At 39.4% G+C, this 25,222-nt stretch overlaps 1 protein-coding gene across 4 annotated transcripts in view; it reads right to left on the bottom strand.

Annotated features, from left to right (window-relative positions):
• The window catches only part of STAM (signal transducing adaptor molecule), a 91,429-nt gene extending 80,313 nt beyond the window's left edge, over positions 1-11,116 (bottom strand). For 2 of the 4 annotated variants that reach the window (XM_073801699.1, XM_073801700.1), the window contains exon 1: positions 10,888-11,114. In XM_073801699.1, the coding sequence (XP_073657800.1) occupies positions 10,888-10,927 (40 nt within the window). In that variant the 5' untranslated portion in view covers positions 10,928-11,114. Of the gene's footprint in view, positions 1-10,887 lie in introns of all 4 variants that reach the window. The other 2 variants (XM_033852489.2, XM_073801701.1) reach the window with 2 other exon arrangements.
• Between the last annotated feature and the right edge of the window lie 14,106 nt (positions 11,117-25,222).

Genomic DNA, 25,222 nt, shown 5'->3' with positions numbered 1-25,222 from the left:
AGTCAGAAGCACAGGTAACCTCCTGGACTGGCACCTGAAGTGGGGAGTGAAGGCAGTCTTGTACGACTGAGCCCTTAACCTGTGGAATCTGATATTCTCCCTAGGTAAACAGATAGTGTCAGAATTGAGGTAAATATGTGGGGTATCTAGTCAGTGTTCACTGAAAACTGAAAGACTTCTTGGTGGTGTTGAATAAAAGCACATAGTAATTAACAACAACTCTATGCCCACAAATTTGATAACCTAGGAAAAAATGGGCCAAGTCCTCAAAAAACACATTTGCCAAATCACAAATAAGAAAAGACAGACAATCCGTATAGGCCTATATCCATTAAAGAAACTGAACGAGTAATCAGTAACCTTCCAAAATAGAAAGCACCAGGCATAGATAGGTTAATGGTGCATTCTACCAAACATTTAAGGAAGAAATTATACCAATTCTCTACGATCTCATCTAGAAGACAGAAGCAGAAGAAATACTTCGTAACTCATTCTATGAGGACAGTATTACCCTAGTACTAAAACCAAAGACATTAGTGGAAAAGAAAACTACAGTCCAATATCTCTCATGAAAATATCAACAGATGCAAAAATCCTCAACAAAATATTAGCAAATCCAACGCAGAAGAAAGCAACTTAGAACAAACAAGAGCCTATGTAAGAGGGAAAAAAACTTCAAAAAGAAGTAACTGTTATCTTCTGAAACAAAAACTACACCAAAGCAGAAGGCAACCTGTCTTAACTGGAGCGCTGTAATGCCAAGAACAGATATGTTAAAAGACAGCACCTCCAAGATCTTCACTAATATTTACATGTTTTTTAACCTGAGATGGTTTGGGGGTAGAAAGCCTGATCCATACCAAGATTCTTACCTATAATGATAGGTCTTGGTGATGAGATAACGAAATTCCTGATCCCCTATTCCCCTCAATGCCCTGCTACCTCGTTCAACAGGCAACACTTACTTCCCCATTTTGACTTATTACTGAGAGCTGGAGGTCAGTCATAGCCAGTTTAAAAGCAGAAAATACAAATAGCCAACTCTGTCCAAATTCTTTGTAGGTTTGCAATACCTGAGCCATATCATGGTCCCAAGGGCTATAGCAACACCTACCCGTTAGTCACTGCCATGGAGAACTATCCATAGAATAAATAATAAGGCGGCAGTGGGTGATAACCAATGGGTAGTGGCAGATAGGGTACCTATGTCCAATTACCCTACCATTTTCTAAAAGCAGATTATTCACACAAATTAATTCCTGTTAAGAATTAACACAAATGTCCAAAACATCTGAGATCATGGTAAGGTGACTTATTTGCAGGAAATTACAAAAGCTGGACAGATATTCAACAAAATGGAATAAGTTTCTAGTCTAGGCCAGACCCTATCTGAAGTAGCTCAGACTCTAAAAACGGAAAATGAAACCAACAGATAGAGACCTGAATATATCACACACAAAATATCACACACAAAAAATACAAAGCTTAAAGCAAATTGAAAAAATGGTAAACACCTGGGAGGAGAGAGAATGAGTATCAGGAAAGGATTCTTAATATATTTAGAAACTAAGAGGAGAACAGGATTAAAAATAAACTCATTTCTATTTAAGTGAATACAGTAAAGTTATGAAAACAGAAGAGAAATATAAAGAAGAATGTAGGCTGGCTGAAATAGAGACTACTTTGTGAAAGGCAGGAAGCACTCTAAGACCCAAAATACAAAATGAGGCATCTGTATTAATTCAAGAAACACCAGAAAGCCTAGAAAATCTTGAGCAAGGAAACAATCTGATCAGAGCTGGACTTTTAAGAAAAAAATGAATCTGTTGCCAAGAAGGAAGAGGGAAAAGAAGAAAATATAATGAGAAACTTAACATTACTCTGGAAACTAAATGGGTTACTTTGAAAGCAAATGTTTAAATGCTGTTTAATTTGTTCTTGCTGGCAGGTATGCCAAGAGGGTAACTGAGTCAAACTGACCTGTTCAAGCTTCCATAATTGTAAATCCCTTGAAAATAACAATTTCTATTTTGGGTAATTCTTTCAATGTTCATGCTTTCAGCCTAAATGCTCAATAAATAAGAAATCTAATCATGTAACTGCAATGTGAATCCATAAACGTCATAGAAACATGGACCTTTAACACATCTACTTCAATGGTTTTCAAATTTTACTTTTCAATGCAGAAACCCTCTACAATGTAATTCTGATGCTGACTACACAGAGTTAGCACACACTTCACAGGTTGAGGGCACAGAACTCCCCAAGTCTCCCCTCACTTCAGACACAGAAACAAGCTCCAGGGTTTCCAACCACATGCACTTCTGACCAACTGGCTACAAATTCAGGGGTTTCCACTATCCCCTCAGGTTCGATAATTCACAGAACTCAGAAAAGCACTTATAATTAGTTTTATTATAAAAGATACAAATGACAACCAGCCAATGAAGAGAGACGCACGGGACTAGGTCTGGGAGGATCTCAAATGCAAAGCTTCTGTGCCCTCGGGACTCACCATCCTCCTGGCACATCAGTGTGTATCACCAACCAGGAAGCTCAACAGAGGTTCAGTGTCCAGAGTTTTTATTGGGGTTTCATTATGAAGGTATAGTTGATTGAATGATTGGCCACCTCCTAGAACTCAATCTCCAGGCCTCCTCCCCCTTTCTGAAGGTCTAGCTGATACCGTGTGACTCAAAGTCCCAGCCATCTTTATCAAAAGGTTAGTCTTTTTGGAGCCACCAGCCCCCATGCTGAGTCATCTCTGTAGCATAAACCAAGGTATTGTCCCAGGAACCCACCATGAGTTAGAAAGACGCTCCTATCACTCAGGAAATTCCAACGATTTACAGGTTCCCTTCCAGAAAACAGGGACAAAGATTAGTAAAATTCTTTATTATTCAACAATCTCTTTTATATAAAATATGTGTCTTAAAGGAAACCAATATGTGAAGTAAATTCAAGTGGAATTGCTCTAATTGAGGAATCCCAGAGCCCTATCCCATAAACTCCCAATACCTCTGAAGCCCAAGAAGACTGAGTGAGTCATCCTGAACAATATCCTCCCGTCTAACACTTACAGTCCACAGATTCAGCGTCCACAGGTCAAAAATAGTCAGAAAAAAAATTCCAAAAAGTTCCAAAAAGCAAAACTTGAATTTGCTGTGTGTGGGCAAATATTCACATAGCATTTACATTGTATTTACAATTATTTATATAACCCTGACATTTTATTAGGGGTTACAAGTATTCTAGAGATGATTTAAAGTATATGGGAGGGGTGGGGACTTCCCTGGTGGTGCAGTGGTTAAGAATCCACCTGCCAATGCAGGGGACATGGGTTCAAGCCCTGGTCCAGGAAGATCCCACGTCGCGGAGCAAATAAGCCCGTGAGCCACAACTACTGAGCCCGCGAGCTACAACTACTGAAGCCTGCACGCCTAGAGCTTGTGCTCCACAACAAGAGAAGCCACCACAATGAGAAGCCCATGCACCGCAATGAAGAGTAGCCCCCGCTCGCCACAACTATAGAAAGCCCACACGCAGCAACGAAGACGCAACGCAGCCAAAAATAAAAAATTTAAAAAATTTAAAAAGTATATGAGAGGGGAATTCCCTGGCAGCCCAGCGGTTAGGACTCCGTGCTTCTGCTGCAGGGGCCGCGAGTTTGATCCCTGGTCAGGGAACTAAGATCCCACATGCTGCGACACAGCCTAAATAAATAAATTAATTAAATAAAGTTTAAAAAAATAAAAGTATATTTGAGGATGTACGTAGGTTATATGAAAACATTACGCCATTTTATATAAGGGACTTGAACATCTGCAGTTTTGGTGTCCACGGGAGTCCTGCAGATATTGAGGGATGACTGTACTTCATCTTAGAAAAAAGAAAGCAAGTTATCACTTTGATCTGGTAGTGCGCTTAATTCATCATCCTCACTGACTGGTAGCCAAGCAGATTTTTTAAAAGCTTAGTGCATTCTTTAAAAAGAACACACTTAAATCTTAAAACCTATCACTCTGTTTAAAAATAGTTAAGCTTATTAAAACTTAACTTATTAAAAAGTAAATAGTTAACTAGAAATGACAAGCTTATGTCTGTTAAAATACAAATTGTCTATTATCATAACTAAGGATGATCTGAATTAAGGCAAACCCAGGAGTGTCTGGTACGGTCATTAACAGATATTATGCTAAACATTCTCCTATGCACAAACAGGATCAGGATCTGACTCAGACTTATATACACAGATCAGAAATGCAACCCATTTCAGAACGTTAAAATTGTTCACATTATTTATTGATGCTGCCTCAAGATCAAGAGCTATAGCAGTTCTTCTACATTGTAAAATAACAAATACTTTTTACATCAGAAAAGTATAAACTACCAGTAGCAGTTCAACATGGCTTTGTGAATAGCAAATGAATTCAAAACTATTTATTTTCTAAGACAAAAACACGGTATGTGGGAAAATAACACACACTTGCTTCTAAAGAATTCGAAGCTTCATAATGATCTCATTTTATCCTCAGATTATCCTTTTCCTTCTACCCAAAAAGAGGAGATTGAGAAATTTGCCTAGCAGTACCCAGAAAAATCACACACTGAGTCTCATTTGAATTTCGGTAGTCTTCTCAATGGATTGAAGCACTTTTTTCTGATAAGCAGCTACTTTTGATTTTCTCAAAATTTATGACTGCCAAAGATTTGGGGAGGTAAGAAATGCTGAGAGGATGACTGCCCATCACATTCAGGCTATAGGAAAAAGACTGTCATTCAATCGGTTTGGAGACATAAAAGTTCATCAAAAATGGCCAATGGAAAAAGCAAGTCTTAAAGAAATTACCCTCTTTTTGAGATCGGAATCAATTTTTCAAAAACGTTTGTTTCACCAAATATCCCTATCCCTCCTGACCACTGGAAATTCCATTGGAAGAGCAATCTGAAGCTCTTCTAACCAGAAAGGGAAGTAGGTGTCAAAGGAACAGCATGAAAGCATCTCAGAAAAGAGCACAAAATAGAAATGAAAATCTAGAAGCATTAGAAAGAAGAGCTTACAGGAGAAGTAAAATAGGTACAGAAGAAACAATGAGCACAAAATTTCTTAACCCAGTGGATATCAGACCTTTAACAGACCTGTATTCTAGATTTTTACATTTTTCTCCTGAGTATGTTTTTACAGTAACTGATTCCAGCCCTTAGAATCTGAGTAGCCTCTAAAGGTTCCGAACATACTACATGGCAGGTACTGGGCTAAGTGCTTTCCGTGCATCATCTCCTCAAAACAACCTTAATGGGGACTAATGAAGAGAAAGGTATGGCAGCTCAGAGGATCCACAGATGAAAAAGCCGTGGTGTAAAACCAACAAGGAAATATGCCTTGAGGAAAAGAGTGGAGACTGAAGAGGTAAAAAAAGGAGCCACATGCTACAAGGTCTTATATGCTATGTTGAAAAGTTCAAATTCCTGTGAAAAGCTGTAGATTCACTGAACTATTTTAATCAGAGGAGCCATATGATTACATTTACATTTTAGAAATATCACTGTCACCTGGAAAATGACTGGGGACAGACTGGAGGCAGGGATAACAGAGCTACCGGACTCTCCTAAGAGAGCAAGCTAAACTTGCTGGGCAGTGGCGATGAGGACAGAAAGGATGGGAGGCCTGAACGGACGGACAGATGAATGGACTCAAGAGCTATCAGGAAGAGAAGCACACAGACTAGGGCAGCACCAGAATCCTGGAGGGCAAGTTCAGGGTGGCTGGGACACAGCAGACAGTATATATTTGCCATGGGGATGTAGAAAATTACAACTACAGAATTTAAGAATGACTCCCAGGTTCTTGACATATCTGACTAAGTAAACTGAAGTACCAGTCATGAGAACAGAGGAAAAGCAAACTTGAGAAGAGAAATTTGAATATGAGTTTGAACATGCTGAATTGGAATATTCAACTCCAATAAAGAGAACGTCCTGTGCTTTTTAAGTGTTCCTCATAGCAACTCCTTGAGGTAGATATTTTTATCCCTATTCACACAAGTGGAAGGAAAACTCAGAGGGGTTCTGTACTTGCCTATGTCCATATTTTGCCCACTTACTAAGAGCAAATGCTGCACCTGCCATTTAAACCCAAAGCCCAAGCAAGGTTTTTCCATCACACTAAACTGCAGAAGAAGAATGTGACATTGACATTTACAAAGATGAAACTGGTTGTGGTTTGATATTGACTGGGCTAGCAACACAGACTAAAAACATGTCCAAGTCTATAGGCTACGAGCCGGTCCAAAGTAGTGTGACTAGGAATGCAATGTAGTATAAAAACAAAGACATGATGATTTGGTAGAGGCAGGGTAATGATTCAAAGATGCCTCTTTGGTTTCAAATCAAGATAACTGGAACATTATAAAATAACCGCATAATGAAGGAAGAACTAGACTGGAAAGATAAGTTCAGTTTTCTGATAGATTGATTTTTTAGGTGATACTAGAACACCAAATAGATAAGCAAGACCGGAAAGATAGCAAGATATCAATAACTCATCCTTTAATAAATACTTATTGAGTGCTTACTATGTACCAGGCACTGTCCCTGAAGTACTAGGAATAGAAATGAAAAGTTCTTGTCCTTATGGAGTTTACATTCTACACAGGTGGCAATCAATCAACCAACCAATCAATCAATGTGAGGTAGCTGAGTACTATAAAGAAACAAAATGGAACAAGGACACAGAGAGGGTAAAGATGGATATTTTTTACAAAAGGTAATCAGGGAAAGCCTCTCTTAGAAACTCTTCTGAACAGAGTCTTGAAATGATGTGATGGACATCAAGACCTTCACATATACCTGGGGGAAAAATAACCTAGGCAAAGAAAACAGCATAATATAGATAGAGAGGCAGGAGTGAGCTTGGCATATTCAGACCCAAGAAGCTTAGAATGAGAGAGAGTGTTTGGAGACTGTCATCATATCAGAGACATAGGAAAGGCCAGACTATGGGCCACACTAAGGAACTTGCATTTCCCTGTAAGTGGGATCGGAAGCTCCTGGAAGGTTCTGAGCAGGTAAATGACAGTACCTAAGATTTTTAAAAGATCACTGACCTTTGTAAATGAGAACTGATTGTAAGGGGCAAGAGTAGTAGCAAAGAAGCCTTCTAGAAATCTCCTGCCACAGTCTATGAAAGAGAGAACGATGGCTGGAGTAAGATAATAGTGATGTGAGACGAAGAAGTGATGAGATTCTGGATATATTTTTAAAGTAGAGCCAGAAGATCTTGCTGATAGCATGGATATGAAGCGTGAAGGAAAAAGAAGAATCAGTGATGACTCCTAGACATTAGAGATGAGTGGCAGTAAATACCAACAGTGCCATCTACTGAAACAGGCAAGGGTGAAGGAATGAGCAGGTTTGGGGAAGAAACCAAAAACTATTATCATCTCTCTATCCCATATTAAAGATAAAGAAACTGAGGCACAGAATATCTAAGCAACTAACCCAAAGAGTCACACTGCTGGGAAGCAGCAAACCTGGTAATTGAGTTCAGGCAGTGTAGCTCCAGAGTCTGAATTCTTAGTGCAAAGCTAAATTGCCTCCTAAGACTCCAAGGGGGAAAAAAGTCTCAAAAAAGAAGTTCTAGAACTGAAGATTTGGAAGTCACAAAAAGGAGAAGCCAAAAAGACTAAAAAAGAGCTAAGCAGAAAATCAGAAAAAGTTTGGTGTCCTGGAAACCAAGTGAATAAAGTACATCAAAGAGGAATGTTAAGAGATCAACAAAGAAATGAACTAGGAATTGACTGATGGGTTTGGCAAGACAAGTCACCATGGACTCTGAAATAAAAGCTTGATGGAATGAGTTATCTTCATAAGTTAAGAGTTGAACTTAGCAAGAAATATAACATCCAAAATGAGATTCATGTATTCAGTAAGTGTTTACTAAATGTTTATTAGTGCCAGAGACTGGTCTACGTGTTAGGGATACAGTAGTGAACAAACCAAACAAAAATGCCTGTCCTCATGGAGCTCACATTCTAGTAACATATTTAGGCGCTTCTTCAAAGGAAAAGTGATCACCAGTATTTTATCTCTTTATATGAAATGTTATGTGGTATATATCAGTATGTAAATTTCCAATTTACCATTTCACTTTATTGATGAATAAAGCTAAAGGCAATTAATTTTGAAGTAGTAAAACTATACGCTAATGTTAAGTGATAAATATATCAAGTGAGTTAGTGGGAGTACTTTAATATCACTGACATACTCACTGACAAAGTAAGAAGAAATATTGTTAAATGTATTCTACATACTATATTCTACATGCTAGTGAAAAAGTTTAAATGGGAGTCTATTGGACTCTGTCCAAGGATGATTTGCTGGGGTCTCCGGCAGGTCTTCTTAGATAAACTTTCACGATATTTTGATACATGGATCATGAGGAGAGAATTGATCCAAACACTAAAACCTAACTTTAAGAAGTAAGCTTTTCTGGGAGTTCCCTGGCGGTCCAGTGGTTAAGACTCCACGCTTTCACTACCGAGGGTGCGTGTGGGTTCAATGGGGAACTAAGATCCCGCAAGCCACACAGCAGCGTGGCCAAAAACAAACAAACAAACAAAAGCAAAAAAAAACAAACAAAAAGTAAGCTTTTCTGGAGCAAAACAATGTTCCTACACTCAAGAAGCTTACCGTCTACAGGCCCAATGGACACGTTCTCAATTCAACAAACTTTTATTAAGCACCTACTCTGTGGCAACCAATAAAAGAGTTCAGGGGCTTAATACAAGATATAACTATCTTTAATGCGAAATAATTTGGTAAAGACAAAAAGTGTTGCAGGAGTTTTGAAAAGGGTGGAGATTACAGTAGGCTAGAGCAGTGTTTCTTAACTGGAAACTATTTTGTGCCCCCAGGGGACATCCAGCTATGTCTGGAGATGTTTTAAATCATAACTGGGGTTTCGGTGGGGAGAGGTGCCACTGGCATCTAGTGGGGACAGGTCAGGGATGCTGCTAAACAGCCTACATTGCAGAGGACAGACGCCCACGATAAAAGACATTTATCTGGTCCAAACCATCTGCAGTGACGCTGATAAGAAACCCTAGGTTAGAGTAATAAGGAAATGACTCAGGTATGAGTTGGATTCTGAGTTGACTTTTAATCGTAAGTAGGTGAAGAAAGGTAGAAGAAATAATACAAGCAAAAGTATAAAAGCAAGAAGGAGCCTGTGTCTGAACTGGGTGGTGTAGGTACTGGGAAAGGTGTGACATTAAGAATCCAATGGAAATGTGGGTTCAAAAGGCAACAGGATATAAAAGTGATTGGGTAATTGGAAGCTAGATTACATACGAACATGAAAACTAGATCAAGGTGCTGGAAACAGAAGAAGAAGGTGTTAAGAAATTGTTTTACTTTAAGCATTTGCCCTGGAAGTTAACGTGGTAAGTTACACACCTGCTTGAGAGCAGCAGCATGCTGCTTACTCATCGCTCTCTTATGTCACTGAGCAGTGTCCTGTAAACAGTGTGTGCTAACTGCCTATTAAATTAAATGTAATTTCCAAATTAGTTATTTATTAACTATTACTAGTCAGCTCTAAAGTTCCATCCACTGCTAAGATTCAGGACATTCATTTAAACTGGAACCGAAGAAAGCTATCATTTAGTCGCTGCTCACCATATAAAGGCACTGTAGGAGGCCCCGCTACACATACTATTCCACTGAACCACAAACAGAATGCGTCTTCCCTCTCTTTAAAGACAAGGATGTTGGGACTCAAAGGGCTCCAGTAACTTGCCCATGATTCCACTCTGAGCTAGGCAGCGGCAGGGATGGGACTGAACCTTTTTCTAGTCTTAACCCAAACCTTCAAGCTTCAGTGGCAGGCTGTAAATTAGAGTTAAAAAGAAGATTCAAACCTTTTATCATTAAGATATACAAAGACATGAAAAGCAACTCCATTAGGGTGTCCTTATTCTTCTTTACTCTAGCAATTAGCCACGGTATTTAACTTGCTTTCACTCCACACGTGTGCGCCCCAAATGCTAGGAGCATTCAAATCACCCCAAAATTCTCTCCCTGAAAACTCAAACTCCTGTAATTATTACCCTCAGACCAGGAAAACACACACACACACACACACACACACACACACACACACAAACTAACCTGTTGAATTGGTATGATCAGTACCTAAAACCGATGACTCAGAAAACCAAAAATAGACCATTTCAAATTCAGAACAAATTAGCATTTTCGGATCCCAGGTCCTCTTCCACACTTAAAGTACTGAGACCTACCCAAGGAAGGCAGCCCAGTGTCTCCGGCCCCCAATGACGTCTACACTGTTGCCAAGTATTCCATCTTCATCATTCTCTCCCAAGATCTCTGACAGTCCACCCTGAACCAGAAGCTCTGTCCTCCCGCTACAGTTCTATCACAGATTTTAAAGTCCCCTAAGGAAGCCAACCTAAAACATTCCCCTAGTTCTAGATGTCTGACATGTGTCCCGGGAAACACTCTATCACAGGGCTTATCATCCTACGCTAGCGAAGACTCCCTAGCTCTCGACTCTGTCCTCCCAGAAGCACCGTCCCAGCACCAGCTCCCGCCCCAGCTGTTCCTCCGCGGCCTTCGTCACCCACCTCTCCAGCAGTTCTTTCGGAACCCACAGCCCCAGCTCAAGGCCCGTTTCCCAGGCTCTCACAGTCCCCCTTCTTTCCAAGAGGATGCGCCGAGCCCCCAACCTCCTCCAAACTCTTACAGAAAGAGCCTCAGGGAAGGGGCAGGACTCGCCCGGCCCGGGGGTCCAGACCGTCCGCCAGGTGCGGGCACAGAGGGCTCGCGGTCCGCCGGAGGTGGACAGGGGGCGGCAGAAGCACCTACCGACGTCCTGATCGAAGGGATTGGTGGCAAAGAGAGGCATCTCCACTGCGTGCTGAGGTGTCCGCAGGGACTCCCTCTCGACACCGCGGGAGTCAGGGTACGACCGAGGAAGGAAGGCTCCTCAGACAAAAACAGCGACCGAGACGGACCCCCAGGGCTCCGCGACAGCTCCTCCTCTCACCGACCCCCAGCTACCGCGGCGTCGGCGGCGGCGACAGGAGCGAAGGAGCCGCGAAGGCCCCCGGCGCGGAGCCTGTCGGGAATCTGGGCGCCCTCGGCGCCGCCTGCCCAGAACCTGCCCGGAACCTGCCCCGCCCAAACCGGCCCAACTCCAGAGCCCCCTCCGCCCGGCCCCGCTTTGATTAGCTACACGGGAGAGTGGCCGTGATGCCTGCGCTTCCTGCTTTGGCTTTGGTCGGGAACCTCCGGAGGACGGGGTCCTCCGGGCGCGCCGAAGCCGACTAGCGAGCCCAGGCGTGAATCAGAGGCTGAGTAGAAAGAAAAGGGGTCGAGGCTGGGGAGAGGGGAGATCCCTTTCTCCCACCCGTTCCGTCGGTTGTCACAACTTTGTGGTCCCTGGGGAGGGGGAGGGAAGCCCCTTCACTCGAGGGCATCTAAGTAAAAGGGCTGTGAGTTCAATTCTCTGCCTGCGGTGACAAGGAACTTGCTCGGTGAAGTCATGTGAGCGGGGCGGCTTGGCCAGAGTCCCCACGAGGGGAGTGTCGGGCGCGCGGCTGCTCGCGGCGGCTGAGGCTGCGCTGGCACCTTCCCGAGAGGCCCCGAACGCCCGCTTTGGAGGCTTGGTCAAAAGCACTTCTGGCTGGGCGTTGGCACCTACTGACTGACTGTGCACTCACTAAGCGATTACGGTGATTGGCAAAGCAGTGGCACAGCGCAAGAAGGTCTACGATACCCGCCCCCCCGCCCCAAACCAAGCAACAAGAGAAAACTGAAAAATGGAGCTAGCGATTGATTAGTGATTCGTAATAACTTAAACTATTTCGTCATTTTATTTATAACTTTACCAAAAAAATTATATCCTCTAGAAATGTTAAGCAGCATCTTCTAAAGAATTTTGCATCCCTCTTGGAAGGAACTTAGAGCATCTTGCATGTAAATTGAAGTTATGTAAGTCTACCAAAATTAGAGCACTTCCGAATGTAGCACGTAAACGTTTACAACGTGTGGACAACAGGATTGGTATTGTGGAATATGAGGAGGGCTTAGAAACATCCATTAAGAATGAAGTCCCATTTCTAAAAGTGAAAAATGACGATTAGAGTAGCATTTAGATACGTGTTTCTCATTGAGACAAAGATGAAAAAGAGGGATGTGGGGAATCGTACACTCACAATGTTGGATGAAATTATTACAGTCTCCCTGCAAGAAATATCTGGAAGTATGTAACACAAGCTTTTAAAACCGTGAGTACCTTTGGACCCAACAATTCTACTTTTTTCAATTCATCCTAAAGACATTCTTTAAGAACGTGAACAAATATATTCATGGCAACCTTGTTTATAATATCAGAGCATTGTTAAGCACGAAAATGCCCGACATTTAGGGATTGGACACACTACTTCCCTCTTGGTGCCTCAGTTTCCTCATCGGTATGAAACAGGAGTAATAATCAGGTTGTGAGAATCAAATGGATTCACACAAACGAAGCCCTTAAGTGCCCAGCATACAGCAAGTGCTAAATAAATGTAAGTAATCGTTTTAACTAGTATTCGTTCAGTAAATCATAGTACACACAAAGTAAAAACTCCCCGGCTATTAAAGGTGATAATATAGACCTATATTTACATAGACAGACATCTAAATACATGAGTTTGTAAAAGCGGCTTACAAAACCATATGAGATTACAAAATACCCCCAACTTTTAAATTCTGACAGGAAATAGGTGAGAATATTCAGATGATCTCTGAATGGTAAGACACGTGATATTTTGCTCTTCAGGCACTTTATATTTTCCAGATATTTTAGTGATGATTCTATATGTCTTTCAAGAGCAGAAAAAAAGTTAACACAGCAATGTAAAAAGTGTGGTACATTAGTGCCCCCGGTTCTTAATATTTTAAGGAGCCATTACCAAAACTTGCTTGTGTTTCATTATGATGAGTATACAGTTCTTCCAAAACATCACTCTTGGTATGTGAAGCATTCTCTCTCAAAAACCGGTTCTTGATTACTGGGCTGACAGAAACAGGTGTCTACCTCAAGTTTCCGGGCATTAGTGTCTGGGGCACATTATCATAATCGCCATGTATCAGAGCCAAATATTTATGAAGATGCATTTGGATGTGCTTTGTGCTTCGCTGAATAATTCTGTTGCCAGCGATAAGCTAGTGATCAAATTGTTCAAGCCTTGATCATCAATATGTGAGCACTGGAAATAGTGAAGTAATAACATGACTATTAGTCTTGATAGCATTATCTATGTATTCTGACCTAGAAGAATGGTTATAGCTCTTTGGGGCTTTTATCATTAATATGCTATAAATAATAAACATTTTAAATATTAGTTAACATAAAACCAAATAGAAAAAGTGCAAGTGGTTTGTATTTTGAGGTTAGCTTTCCATTATTATCCCCTGAAACATTAAATACATGAGTTTCACTTTTAGTTTTACCATAGTTTTTTAATCGTTGTAGAGACACTTTCAAGTGTTTCTGTAATATGTGTTTATGAAATTCTATGGTTAATTTAAAAATGTTAAATCCCTTTTTTTTGTTTGACTTTGAAAATTCTTCTGTCTTTAAAAACAAGACAGCAACATGCAAGTGGAGTTACTCCAGGAAAAAACTATAATTCTAAGGTTTAGGAAAAGAAATACCCTAAGAATGTTACTAACACTACTCTAGTTCACACTCTTATCATCCTTTGGATGAATTATTACATTCACCTCCTACTATGTTTTTCTCCTTTCCTACTGCTATGGACTGAATCGTGTCCCCACAGAATTCATATGTTGAAGTCCTAACCCCTAACGTGATGACATTTAGAAGTGGAGCCTTTGGTAGATAATTAGGTAATTAGGTTTATATGAGGACATGAGGTTGGGGCCCTCATGGTGGGATTAGTGCCATTATAAGAATAGACACCAGAGACCTTCCTTTTTCTCTTCTCTCTGCCATGTGAGGACACAATGAAAAGGCACCTGTATCTGCAAGCCAGGAAGAGAGAGCTCCCCAGAACCCAACCATGCTGGCACCCTGATCTCAGACTCCAGCCTCTAGAATGGTAAAAAATAAATAAATTTCTGTTGTTTCAGCTACCCAGTCTATGGTATTTTCTCATGGCAGCTGAGTTAATACACCTACCTGTCTCCAAACCATTCTCCACACCCCTGCTGGAATGATTTTTCTAAAACACAAATCTGATTATGTTATTCCTTTAAAATTCTCCTATGGTTCTTCAGTCACTCAGTCATTTACTAAATATTTATTAACTCCTTATGTGTACGAAGTACCATACTAGATGCTGGAAATATCATAGGGATAAAAGCTCTTTTATGGAGTATAGCTTATGGGAAATACAGTCATTAAAGAAATAATTAAATTCTAATTCCTTAGCATTACATCCTTACAGAACTGGCCCCTGAAAATCTCATTTTTAAATTTTATTTATTTATTTATTTTTGGCCACACTGAGTGGCATGTGGGATCGAACCCATGCCCCCTGCAGGAAGCGCAGAGTCTTAATCACTGGACTGCCAGGGAAGTCCCTCATTTTTTTAAAGTCTTTTTTCATCCCCTCTACTTTAGTCTTTCTGATGCCCCCATACTTTCCATGTCTTCAAACAAGCAATTCGTTCTGCCTTTCCTGCTCTGATTCCATGCCCTCTCTAAACCTCCACTCAATTTCAATTCCCAAAAGCCTTTCCTAACTCAGCACCTGACCTGTACTAGGCATGTAATAAGTATTTGTTAGTTGATTATTGGCCGTTTCTATCATAGCACTTAATGGTATTATATTTGTTCCAAGTGTCTTTTACTACATAAAAACCACCCAACCTTAGCGACTTAGGACAACAATAATCATTTCCTTTGCTTGCAAATCAAAAAAGTTGACAGAGCTCTGCAGGCACAGCTTGACTTTCTTCCACACAGTGTCAGCAGGGGTGGCTCAAGGCTGGGATGACTTTACACGTGGGGCTGCAGTCATTCGAAAGCTTGCACACTTACCTGTCTGGCCACTGATACTGGCAGTCCGTGGGGTCACTGGGGCTGCAGCCCAGAACACCTACAGGGAACCTCCTATGTGTCAGCATATCAGGCTGCGCATTGCAAGAGGCAGGAAGAGAAAACCTCCAGTTTCTAAGACCTGAGCTAGGGGGCGGGCACAGCAGGGTTTCAGTCATATTCTACCGGACAAGCTGTGGCAGCATCTGCACTGACGGGGAAAGGAAATAAAATCCAACCTTCGATGGAAGGAGTATAAAAGAATTTGGGGGCCATATCTGAAAGCTGCCACACTATTATAACTTTTTACTTGTTTGTATAGCATTGGTCTGTGACTCTCTTATCTTGATATTTCCAGACTTTCCACTAAGTGTTCCATAAATATCTGTTAAATGTAGTAATAAAATATGTCACGATTAAATTGGCACACTTCTGTTACCAGCCATGGGAGAGTAACAGGATCTGGACTTACCTTTCACCACAACCAAGAGAAGGCTGGATAAAGTGTATGGAACAACTGCTTTCAGACCTAGACCAACAGACTGGGATGCCAAGGAGAAAGGGAACAAGCCCTGAGCCCTACGATTGCCACAGCTTTCTGTCCACGGTCAGTTTCTGGACTGTGCCACAGGGAGGGGAAACCCCAAAATTACCAAAAGGGATAATAAATGACATTGTACAATGATAAAGGCATAAATTCACCAAGAAGACATACTAGTATCAATTGTGTATCAACCTAAAGACAGAACTGGAAAAAAGGAAGCAAGATTTACAGAACTGATAGGAGAAATAAATACATCCATAGTTTTGTTAGCTGTTTTAATACTCCTCTCTCAGGCAAAGATAGGACAAATAGGAAATCAGTGATTACTTAGAAGACTCGAAGAACTCTCTCAACCAACCTGATCAAATTGACGTTTATGATGGCCCACCCAAACTCTGCAAGATAACATTCTTGCCAAGTAGACACAGAACAGTACCAAAGATAGACAATATGCAGGACCTTATAATGACTCAAAATAATTTAAAGGATAAAATTAAATAGATTTTGTTCCTTGACTAAAACAGAATTAAGTTAGATAACAAAGATATCTGAAAATTTTCAATTTATGTAAAAATTAAACAGAACAGTTCTAAATAACCTATGTGTCAAAGAAAAATCAGAAAATATTTTGAACTGGATGAAAGTGAAAACAAATCAAAATTTGTGAGATGCAATTAAAGTGATGCTTAGAGGAATAGTTTAAGCATTAGATATTAGAAAAGAAACATCTAATGTCAATGAGCTAAGCTTCTACCTTAAGAAGATAGAAAAAGAACTCAAGTGGAAAAGAGAAATAATAAAGGTGAAACCAGAAATCAGTGAAATAAAACACAAATGATAGAGAAAATCAATAAAACCAAAATTTAATATTTAAAAAAATCAATAAAATTGATAACACTCTATCTAGATCAAAAGATAAAGAGGAAACACATAAACTGCCAGTATCAGGAATTAAAGAAGCAACATGACTATAGATCCCATAATTAAGACATTACAGAAATTAAATAATATTAAACCAAAACATTCATAAAGAAATATTCTTTTAAAAACCTTTACACCAATAAATTTGACAACATAGGCAAAAGGGGGAAAAAATCCTTGAAAGATGTAAATGATCACAACTGGGTCAAGAAGAAACAAAACCTGAAAACATATATATATATATATATATATATATATATATATATATATCAATAACAGAAATTAAATTCCTAGTTACACTCCACAAAAATCTCTAGACCCATGAATTCAATAGTTAATTCTATCAAACTTGTAAGGAAGAAATAATATCAAACATCTACAAAATCTTTTAGAAAATACCTCAGTGGGGAACAATTTCTTAATTATTTTATGAGGCCGACATTACCCTGACACTAAAATCAAACAAAGACATTATAACAAAGCATTAAACAATATCCCTCATTAGCAGAAATAATAATAATCCTTTAAAAAAGAAATTTACAGGAATATAAAGAGAATACATCATGACTAAGGAGAGAGTATCCCAGGAATATAAAGTTACTTTAGCGTTTGAAAATCAACGCAGTTGACAATACTAACAGAACGTAAGAGAAAAATCATATGAAAATCTCAATAGGTACAGAAAAATACCATTTGACATAATTCAAAAGCCTTTGTGATAAAAACAACAAACTAGAATAGAAGAAACATTTCTCAACCTGACAAAAGGCATCTTCAAAAAACTTAGACCTAACATCGCACTCAGTGGTGAAAGAGAATGATTTTTCTATAAAAAGAAGCCATACAAGAATGCCCATTTTCACACTACTACTTAATATTATAATGATGGTCTTAGTGCTAAAGTCAAGAAAAAACATTAGAGCAATATAGGTTTCAGACTTTGCCTTTGGCCAAGATGGGATAACAGAGATTGGATTTATCATCTTGCTGGAAACAACTGAAAAAACAGACAAAATATATGAACAACGGTTGTCAGTGACCCTGGACATCAGGCAAAAAAGAGAGTTATCCCTGAGAGGTGGGACACAAATAAAGGGAGCCTTATGATTGCCCTTGTTTACTGCCTGGATAGAGTTTCCAGGCCATGGCATAGAGCTCAGTCTCCTTGAGATGAGAAAACAGAGCTGCAGGTCCAGAGGGGCCAAGGTTGTTACGGTTTACAGGGCAGAGCACTGGAGACATGCTGGAACCCAAAAATATGCATCACCTGACAAGATAAAATACACAACGTCTGACATCTAATAAAAAATTACCAGGCTATCTACAAGAAACCTATTTTAAATACACGACTATGTCATGGTATATAAACATATACCATGCTAACACTAACCAAAAGAAAACTTGAACAGTTATATCAATGCCAGGCAAAGTTGGTTTCAGATCAAAGACTATTACCAGAAATATAGAACATCACTTTCTAATGAAAAGAGAGTCAAATAATCAAGAGAATATGAGAAACTGTATAGTTTTGCATATAGTGACACCTTCAAAGAACATAAAACAAAAACTGACAGAACTTCAAGGAAAAATAGACAACTCCATGATTATAGTTGGAAATTTCAACTCCCCTGTCTCGATAGTGATAGAAGTCAGTAAGGCTGTAGAAGCTTGAATAAAACTATCAACCAGCTTGTCTTAATTGAAACTGATAGAACACTACATCTGATGAAAGCTGATTACGTATTCTTTTTTTTGCGGTACGTGGGCCTCTCACTGTTGTGGCCTCTCCCGTTGCAGAGCACAGGCTCCGGACGCACAGGCTCAACGGCCATGGCTCACGGGCCCAGCCGCTCTGCGGCATGTGGGATCTTCCCGGACCGGGGCACGAAGCCGTGTCCCCTGCATTGGCAGGCGGACTCTCAACCACTGCACCACCAGGGAAGCCCCCTGATTATGTATTCTTTTTAAGTGCACATAACATACTTATCAAGATAGAGAATATTCCAGGCCACAAAACAAATCTCAATAAATTTAAAAGGATTCAAGTCATAAAAAGTATGTTTTCTGAGTACAATAGAATTAAATTAAAAATAAATTACAGAAGAATATTTAAAAGTCCCCAAATATTTGGAAACTAAGGTAACACTTCTAAATAACCCATTGGTCAGAGGAGAAATAAAAATGAAAAATAAGAAGTATTGTGAATGGAATGATATTGAAAATACAACATATCAGAATTTATGGGAAGCAGTTATAGCAGTATTTAGAGGGATATTTATAATATAGCATATATACTGGGAAAAAGATCTCAAATCAATTGTCTCAGCTTTTGTTTTAAGAATCTAGAAAAAATTGCAAATGAAACCCAAAGAAAGCAGAAGAAGGGAAGCAGTAAAATCAGAGAGGAAAGCAATGAAAAAGGAAACAGAAAAACAATAGGGGAAAATAAAAGGCAATAAATAAAATTGATAAAACTGTAGTCGGACTGATGAGGGGAAAAAGAGAGAAAAGATACAAATTACAAATTTCAGGAATGAGAGAAGTGACGTAACTACAGATGCTACAGATATTAAAAAGATAATAAGGGAGTATTATGGCCAACTCTATAACTCTAAATTAGATAACTTAAAGGAAATGGCAAATTCCTTCAACTGCACAAACTACTAAAGCTCAGGACAGAAACAGTTAACTTGAATAGCTCTATTTCTATTAAAGAAATGTAATTTCTTGTTGAAATCCTTTAACAAAATTAACTTCGGGTCTAGATGGATTCACTGGAGATGACCAAGGGGCATGAGGAAATTGGGAAGGGATGGGTTGATGGTATATCTTCATCATTTTGATAGTGGTGGTAGTAGTTTCATGGATATATATATATCAATACTTATCAAATTGTACATTTTAAATATGTACAGATTATTTTATGTCAATTATACCTCAATAAAGCTGTTTAAAAATCACCAGGAAGAATATCCTTTGCAACAATTTATAGTTTTGATGAAACATTTTTAGACAACCACTTAAAAATACGAGTGAAGGTAAAAATGTTTGAAAACCACACCCTCAGGTCATTACCCAGCAAGATTGCCCCACCCTCCCAGGCTCTCCTAATAAATAATTCTAAAACAACTGCTTCTTCTGACTAACATGGTTTAACATGTTTTTTTTTTGAGCAGGTCGGACCAATCTGTAAAATGCAAGGGTCTATAAATAGGCTTTTCACAACAAAAGATAGTTTTATAATAAATATAAACTCCCTTGATTTATTTTACCTCAACTCTTGACTTCCACTTTTGACCCCTTGCTTATTATAAAGATTATACATCTTCTTTAACCTAATAACTGCTAATGACTGGGTAACTGGATTAGCAATACTCAACAGTTGGTGAGGGTTTATGGTGGTTCCGCTGACTCAGTTTGCAGCTGGTGTATCATGAAGGATCTTTGAAAATGAAGACGTCACCAAGGAATCTGCTTCTCCCCAGCATTTACCATTCAAAGATTTTTCAGAGGCTTCCAGGCATGTTAAAATAAGCCACAGATTTTCAAAACAGATGACTCCAATTATGAAGGTAGCTCAAAGTTTCTGGGCACAGTGAAAAATGAATGTGCTTACTGTAAGGAAATATGTAAGAAGGAAAAACGCAGCTTCATTCTAAAGCTCCCTTGCTATATCTGTGCCTATGTAGCAAATGTTCCCCAAAGGAGCACTTAAAATACTACTTTTTATATTGTGTTTAGTCTAACATAATTAATGTTTATAATAGCATATGTGTATCTTTCATTTCGTTTTCATTATCAATTTTGTAAGGTATGAAATTGTTCTTCGAGAATGAATTTCTTACTTATAATAATATGACTATAGAACAGAAGGGTTTTACTTACAAAGGTTGGACTTTCAACTTTCTGCCTAGAACCACATTTGTAGGATTGATTCTATTTTAGAGGAGATGCTAGTAAGCTCTAGGTAATGACATCACTGTGCCTCAGTTTTCACATCAATAAAAAATTAAATTAATCCAACATTCCTCCCAAAATACAGTGCTCAATTTATCATTTTCTAGATTAGTACCTCTGTGTTTAGAGGTTTCTCACTCTTAACATTTCAGTTCTCCTTCTCCTTGTATTTGCTTTCAGCTGTACTTCCCTTACTCACTTCAGCTGCATTTTATAAATACTCTCTTCTTGAATCTACCAGCTTTCTTCTCTCTCATATTCATTCCTATTGTGATACTTACAAATAGAAAAACTGGTTAAAATTTTTAATTGTTTTTTTCTCTTCAGTTACTGACATCACTTCCCATTAATGATATCATTGTTCTTATCCTGTTGAAATAACCACATCAAGCCTAGTTAAATTTTATCACTATATGCTAAAAACACACATTACATATCACATTATATCACTAGCATTACTAACACGGTCACTAACACTGTCACCAACACAAATCATTAACTCTGATTTCAAGATTTGTTTTAAAGCTATGATAATCAAGACAGTATGGTACCGGTATAAGGATAGACAAATCAATGGAACAAAATAGACATTTGAGAAATACTTCCATACATATATGGACATCTGATTTTTGACATACATACAAAGGCAATTCAGCAGAGAAAGGATAGGTTTTCAACAAATGATACTGGAACACTTGGCTATCTATAAGCAAAAACATGAATTTCAATCTATATTTCACACCACATACAAAAATTAACTCAAAATGGATTATAGGCCTGAATGTAGAACTCCAAACTATTAATCTTCCACAAGAAAACTGCACAAAATATTTTGTGACCTTGGGTTAGGCAAGAGTTTTAGATATGACATCAAAGACATAATCTATCAAAGAAAAAAATTAGTAAATAGGACTTCATCAAAACAAAAGCAACTCACAAACTGGGAGAAAATATGTGCCCATGATATATCTGATAAAGGACTTGTATCCAGAATATATAAAGTACTCTTGAAACGATAAGAACACGATCGTACCACTAAGAAAATGGGCAAGAGATCTGAATAGTCTCTAAAGCAAAGAAAATACCCAATTGACAAACAAGCACATGAAAAGAAGATCAGCCCATTAGTCATTAGGGAAATGAAAATTAAAACCACAATGAGATAGCACAACGCAGCAATTAGAATACATTAATATAAAATTTCAAAGACTGACCACACCAAGTGTTGGCCAGGATGCAGAGCCACTGAAAGTCTCCTACATGGCTGGTGGGAATGTAAAATGGTACAACCCCTTTGGAAAACACTTTGGTAGTTTTTTAAATTATTTATTTATTTTTTAAATTAATTAATTTATTTTTGGCTGTGTTGGGTCTTTGTTTCTGTGCAAGAGCTTTCTCTAGTTGCGGCAAGCGGGGGCCACTCTTCGTCGTGGTACGCGGGCCTCTCACTACCGCGGGCCTCTCACTACCGCGGCCTCTCTTGTTGGGAGCACAGGCTCCAGACGCGCAGGCTGAGTAGTTGTGGCTCACGGGCCCAGTTGCTCCGCGGCATGTGGGATCTTCCCGGACCAGGGCTCGAACCCGTGTCCCCTGCATTGGCAGGTGGATACTTAACCACTGCACCATCAGGGAAGCCCATTTTGGCAGTTTCTTAAAAGGTTAGGCATATACCAGCCATGCAAGCCAGTCATTCCACTCCTAAGTATTTACCTAAGAAAAATGAAAGTATAGATCCAACAAAGACTTGTCAACGAATGTTCATTGATGCTTTATTTGTAACTGGAAAAAAACCAAATATCTAAGCATGAGTAGATAAATTATGTGGTGAACGGATAAACAAACTGTGGTATATCCATACAATAGAATACTTCCCAGCAATAAAAGAGTGAATTACTGGGGCTTCCCTGGTGGCGCAGTGGTTGAGAGTCCGCCTGCCGATGCAGGGGACACGGGTTCGTGCCCCGGTCCGGGAAGATCCCACATGCCACGGAGCGGCTGCGCCCGTGAGCCATGGCCGCTGAGCCTGCGCGTCCGGAGCCTGTGCTCCTCAACAGGAGAGGCCACAGCAGTGAGAAGCCCGCGTACCGCAAAAAAAAATTAAAAATAAAAATACAGTCGTTCATGATCAGTGGTATGCAATTCTTCCCCACAGCCAAAACACACACAAGTGTGTTAAGTAAAAGCAGAAGACAATATATAATTAGCTGCTAGAATGGATGACACATTATCAGTACAAACTAATTCTGTGGAAGAATAAGGATCCAGTATGAGCTGAAGCAATCAGCGAAAGCCACTTGAAAACACTGGTATTGAATGTAGCCTTGAAGAGTGAATGAGACTTACACAAACAGGAATGGGAAAATAGCAGTTTGGGTAGGGAGAAAAGAATGGAAGTTTGGATTAAAAGTTAGCCAGATCAGTTTACAGACAATGGACAGACCTTCTTAGCTGGGTCAGAGTATTTTGGTGATGGGCACTTCCTAAGAGATAAATGTTCGATTGGCTCCCCTGGGTTCAGGTTATAGTAGACAGCTCTGAAGCCAAGCTAACTAATCCATTTTTACCCTAAAGACAAGGGCTAATGTGTAGATTGATAAAAGATGTTTTGAAAAGTGAAACAACGTTATATGTAGAAAGCTATTCCAAATCTTTTTTTGCTTTGGGGACACCTTGCTTTCAAGCAGGCTCCCACCTCAACTTTCTTTTCCCTGCCTCAAAATACCTCCATCTCCACTTCCTGCATGCCTGTCTGAGAAAGAAGGGTCCTTTCTCTTTTTGAAACCTAATTCCTCCATCTATGTTCTTAATCGCTAACCCTCTCACAACCACAGGGATCTTGCTTCATGAAATATTCACATAGACAATCAGCCTCTTCATATCTTATTGCCCCTTTGCTTCAACAAATAAGCAAATGAAACCCTTTTTGGGGGGACTCTGCTGTGTCTCAAGATATTTCCTTATTCATTCCCCTCTTCATGCTGAAGTTGACCACCAACCTAGCTCTGGGCTGTATCATTTCTCTCTCAGACTGAAACTCATCTCATTTCCTGCATCCCTCATACCTTCTGCATTCAGTTCACTCTGCTGCCATATTAACCCTGGGAAAGAGGTTTCTTCAGTATGATTTTCCTTCTCTCCAGTCTTCAGAAATTCACTCCTGCCTTTTAAAATAGAGTGGTTCTCAACGTGTTTCTAGTCTCGCCTGATACTTTTAAGATTTAGTCAAAGTGCACAACTCACTTATCCTCAAGCTTCTTTGTTTTTCCCACCCCCATGTTCATGGTGAGCCCTCAGCCTGCAAGATCCTCCTGCAATCTGTCTGTTGGAATCATACTCATTCTTCAAGTATTCAAAAGTGATTTTCTGAGCCCCCAGACAAGTCATTCCCATAGCACTCCGCGATTCACTTTTCAGTTTCTCTTACTCTGCATTTGATGATAGAATACGGACTTTGGTGTCAGGAAGAGCATCAAAATCTCTACTTATTAGCTTCTGACCTTGGGCAAGTTTCTTAATCCCTCCAGAGTTCAACTGCCTCATTTGAAAATGTGGTTAATAATACCTATCTGTGAAGATTGTTGTATGGATTAAATCAGTGGAAGTGCCTGGCGTATGAAAGGTGGTATGTTTCTGACATTATCTTGGAATACATTTGTGTGAGTTTCTTATCCACTAAAAAGCACTGTAGGTCTTTTGAGGACAGGCCCCATTTTTCATTCATTTTGGTACCCCCTATTGGTACGTGGTATACAGTAAATTATTTACTTTTTAAAGGGACAGTTTTAGAAGTCTGTTGGCATGTAATTTACTCTTAGGATATTTCAAAGTTTTTTCCCCAAAATGTTATATTCAACTTTGTTAAAAAATATAGCCACTCTGAAAATGTTACATCTCATGTCATATTCAATGTTTTAAAGAAATAATTGGAGGAGAAACTATTAACTGTAATATACAAACTCATTCTGCCACAAAATTTGGGTTTTATGCTAAACATATCAATATTGTAAATTTTACACTTTAAAATATTTATTACGCATGACACTAAAATTGACTCTAAGTAATAATTTATATACATAAAATGCATCTGCTTTATCTGTTTAGTGTGATGAGTTTTGACAGATGTATACACCTGTGTAACACCACAATCAACAAATAGAACACTTACATTATTCCGAAAGGATTCCTGTGTCTATTCCCAGCCTGTTCTCTTTGCACACATCCCCAGCACCAGGCAACAACTTTCCTGTTTCTTGTCACTGTATATTAGATTTTCCTTTTCTAGTTTCATATAAATGAAATCATATACTAAGTAATCTTTCTGCTTTTGCTCAGCAGAGTTTTTTAGATTCATTCATGTTGCATGCTCAGTAGTTTGCTCCTTTTCATTGCTGTCATAGTCCATTGTATGAACATACTACCATTTGTTTATCCATTCACATGTTGATGGACATGGATTATTTTCAGTTTGGGGCAACTATGAATAAAACTGCTATGGGCTTCCTTAGTGGCGCAGTGGTTGAGAGTCCGCCTGCCGATCCAGGGTACACGGGTTTGTGCCCCGGTCTGGGAGGATCCCATATGCTGCAGAGTGGCTGGGCCCGTGAGCCATGGCCGCTGAGCCTGTGCTCCGCAATGGGAGAAGCCACAGCAGTGAGAGGGCCACGTACCGCAAAAATAAAATAAAACTGCTATGAACGTTGGTGTCCAAGTCTTTGTATGGACCTATT

Source organism: Tursiops truncatus, chromosome 2 (assembly GCF_011762595.2).
Source record: "Tursiops truncatus isolate mTurTru1 chromosome 2, mTurTru1.mat.Y, whole genome shotgun sequence".
Lineage (NCBI taxonomy): Eukaryota > Metazoa > Chordata > Mammalia > Artiodactyla > Delphinidae > Tursiops > Tursiops truncatus.
Note: the sequence above shows the minus strand (reverse complement) of the source record. Positions and strands in the feature narration are given on the sequence as shown.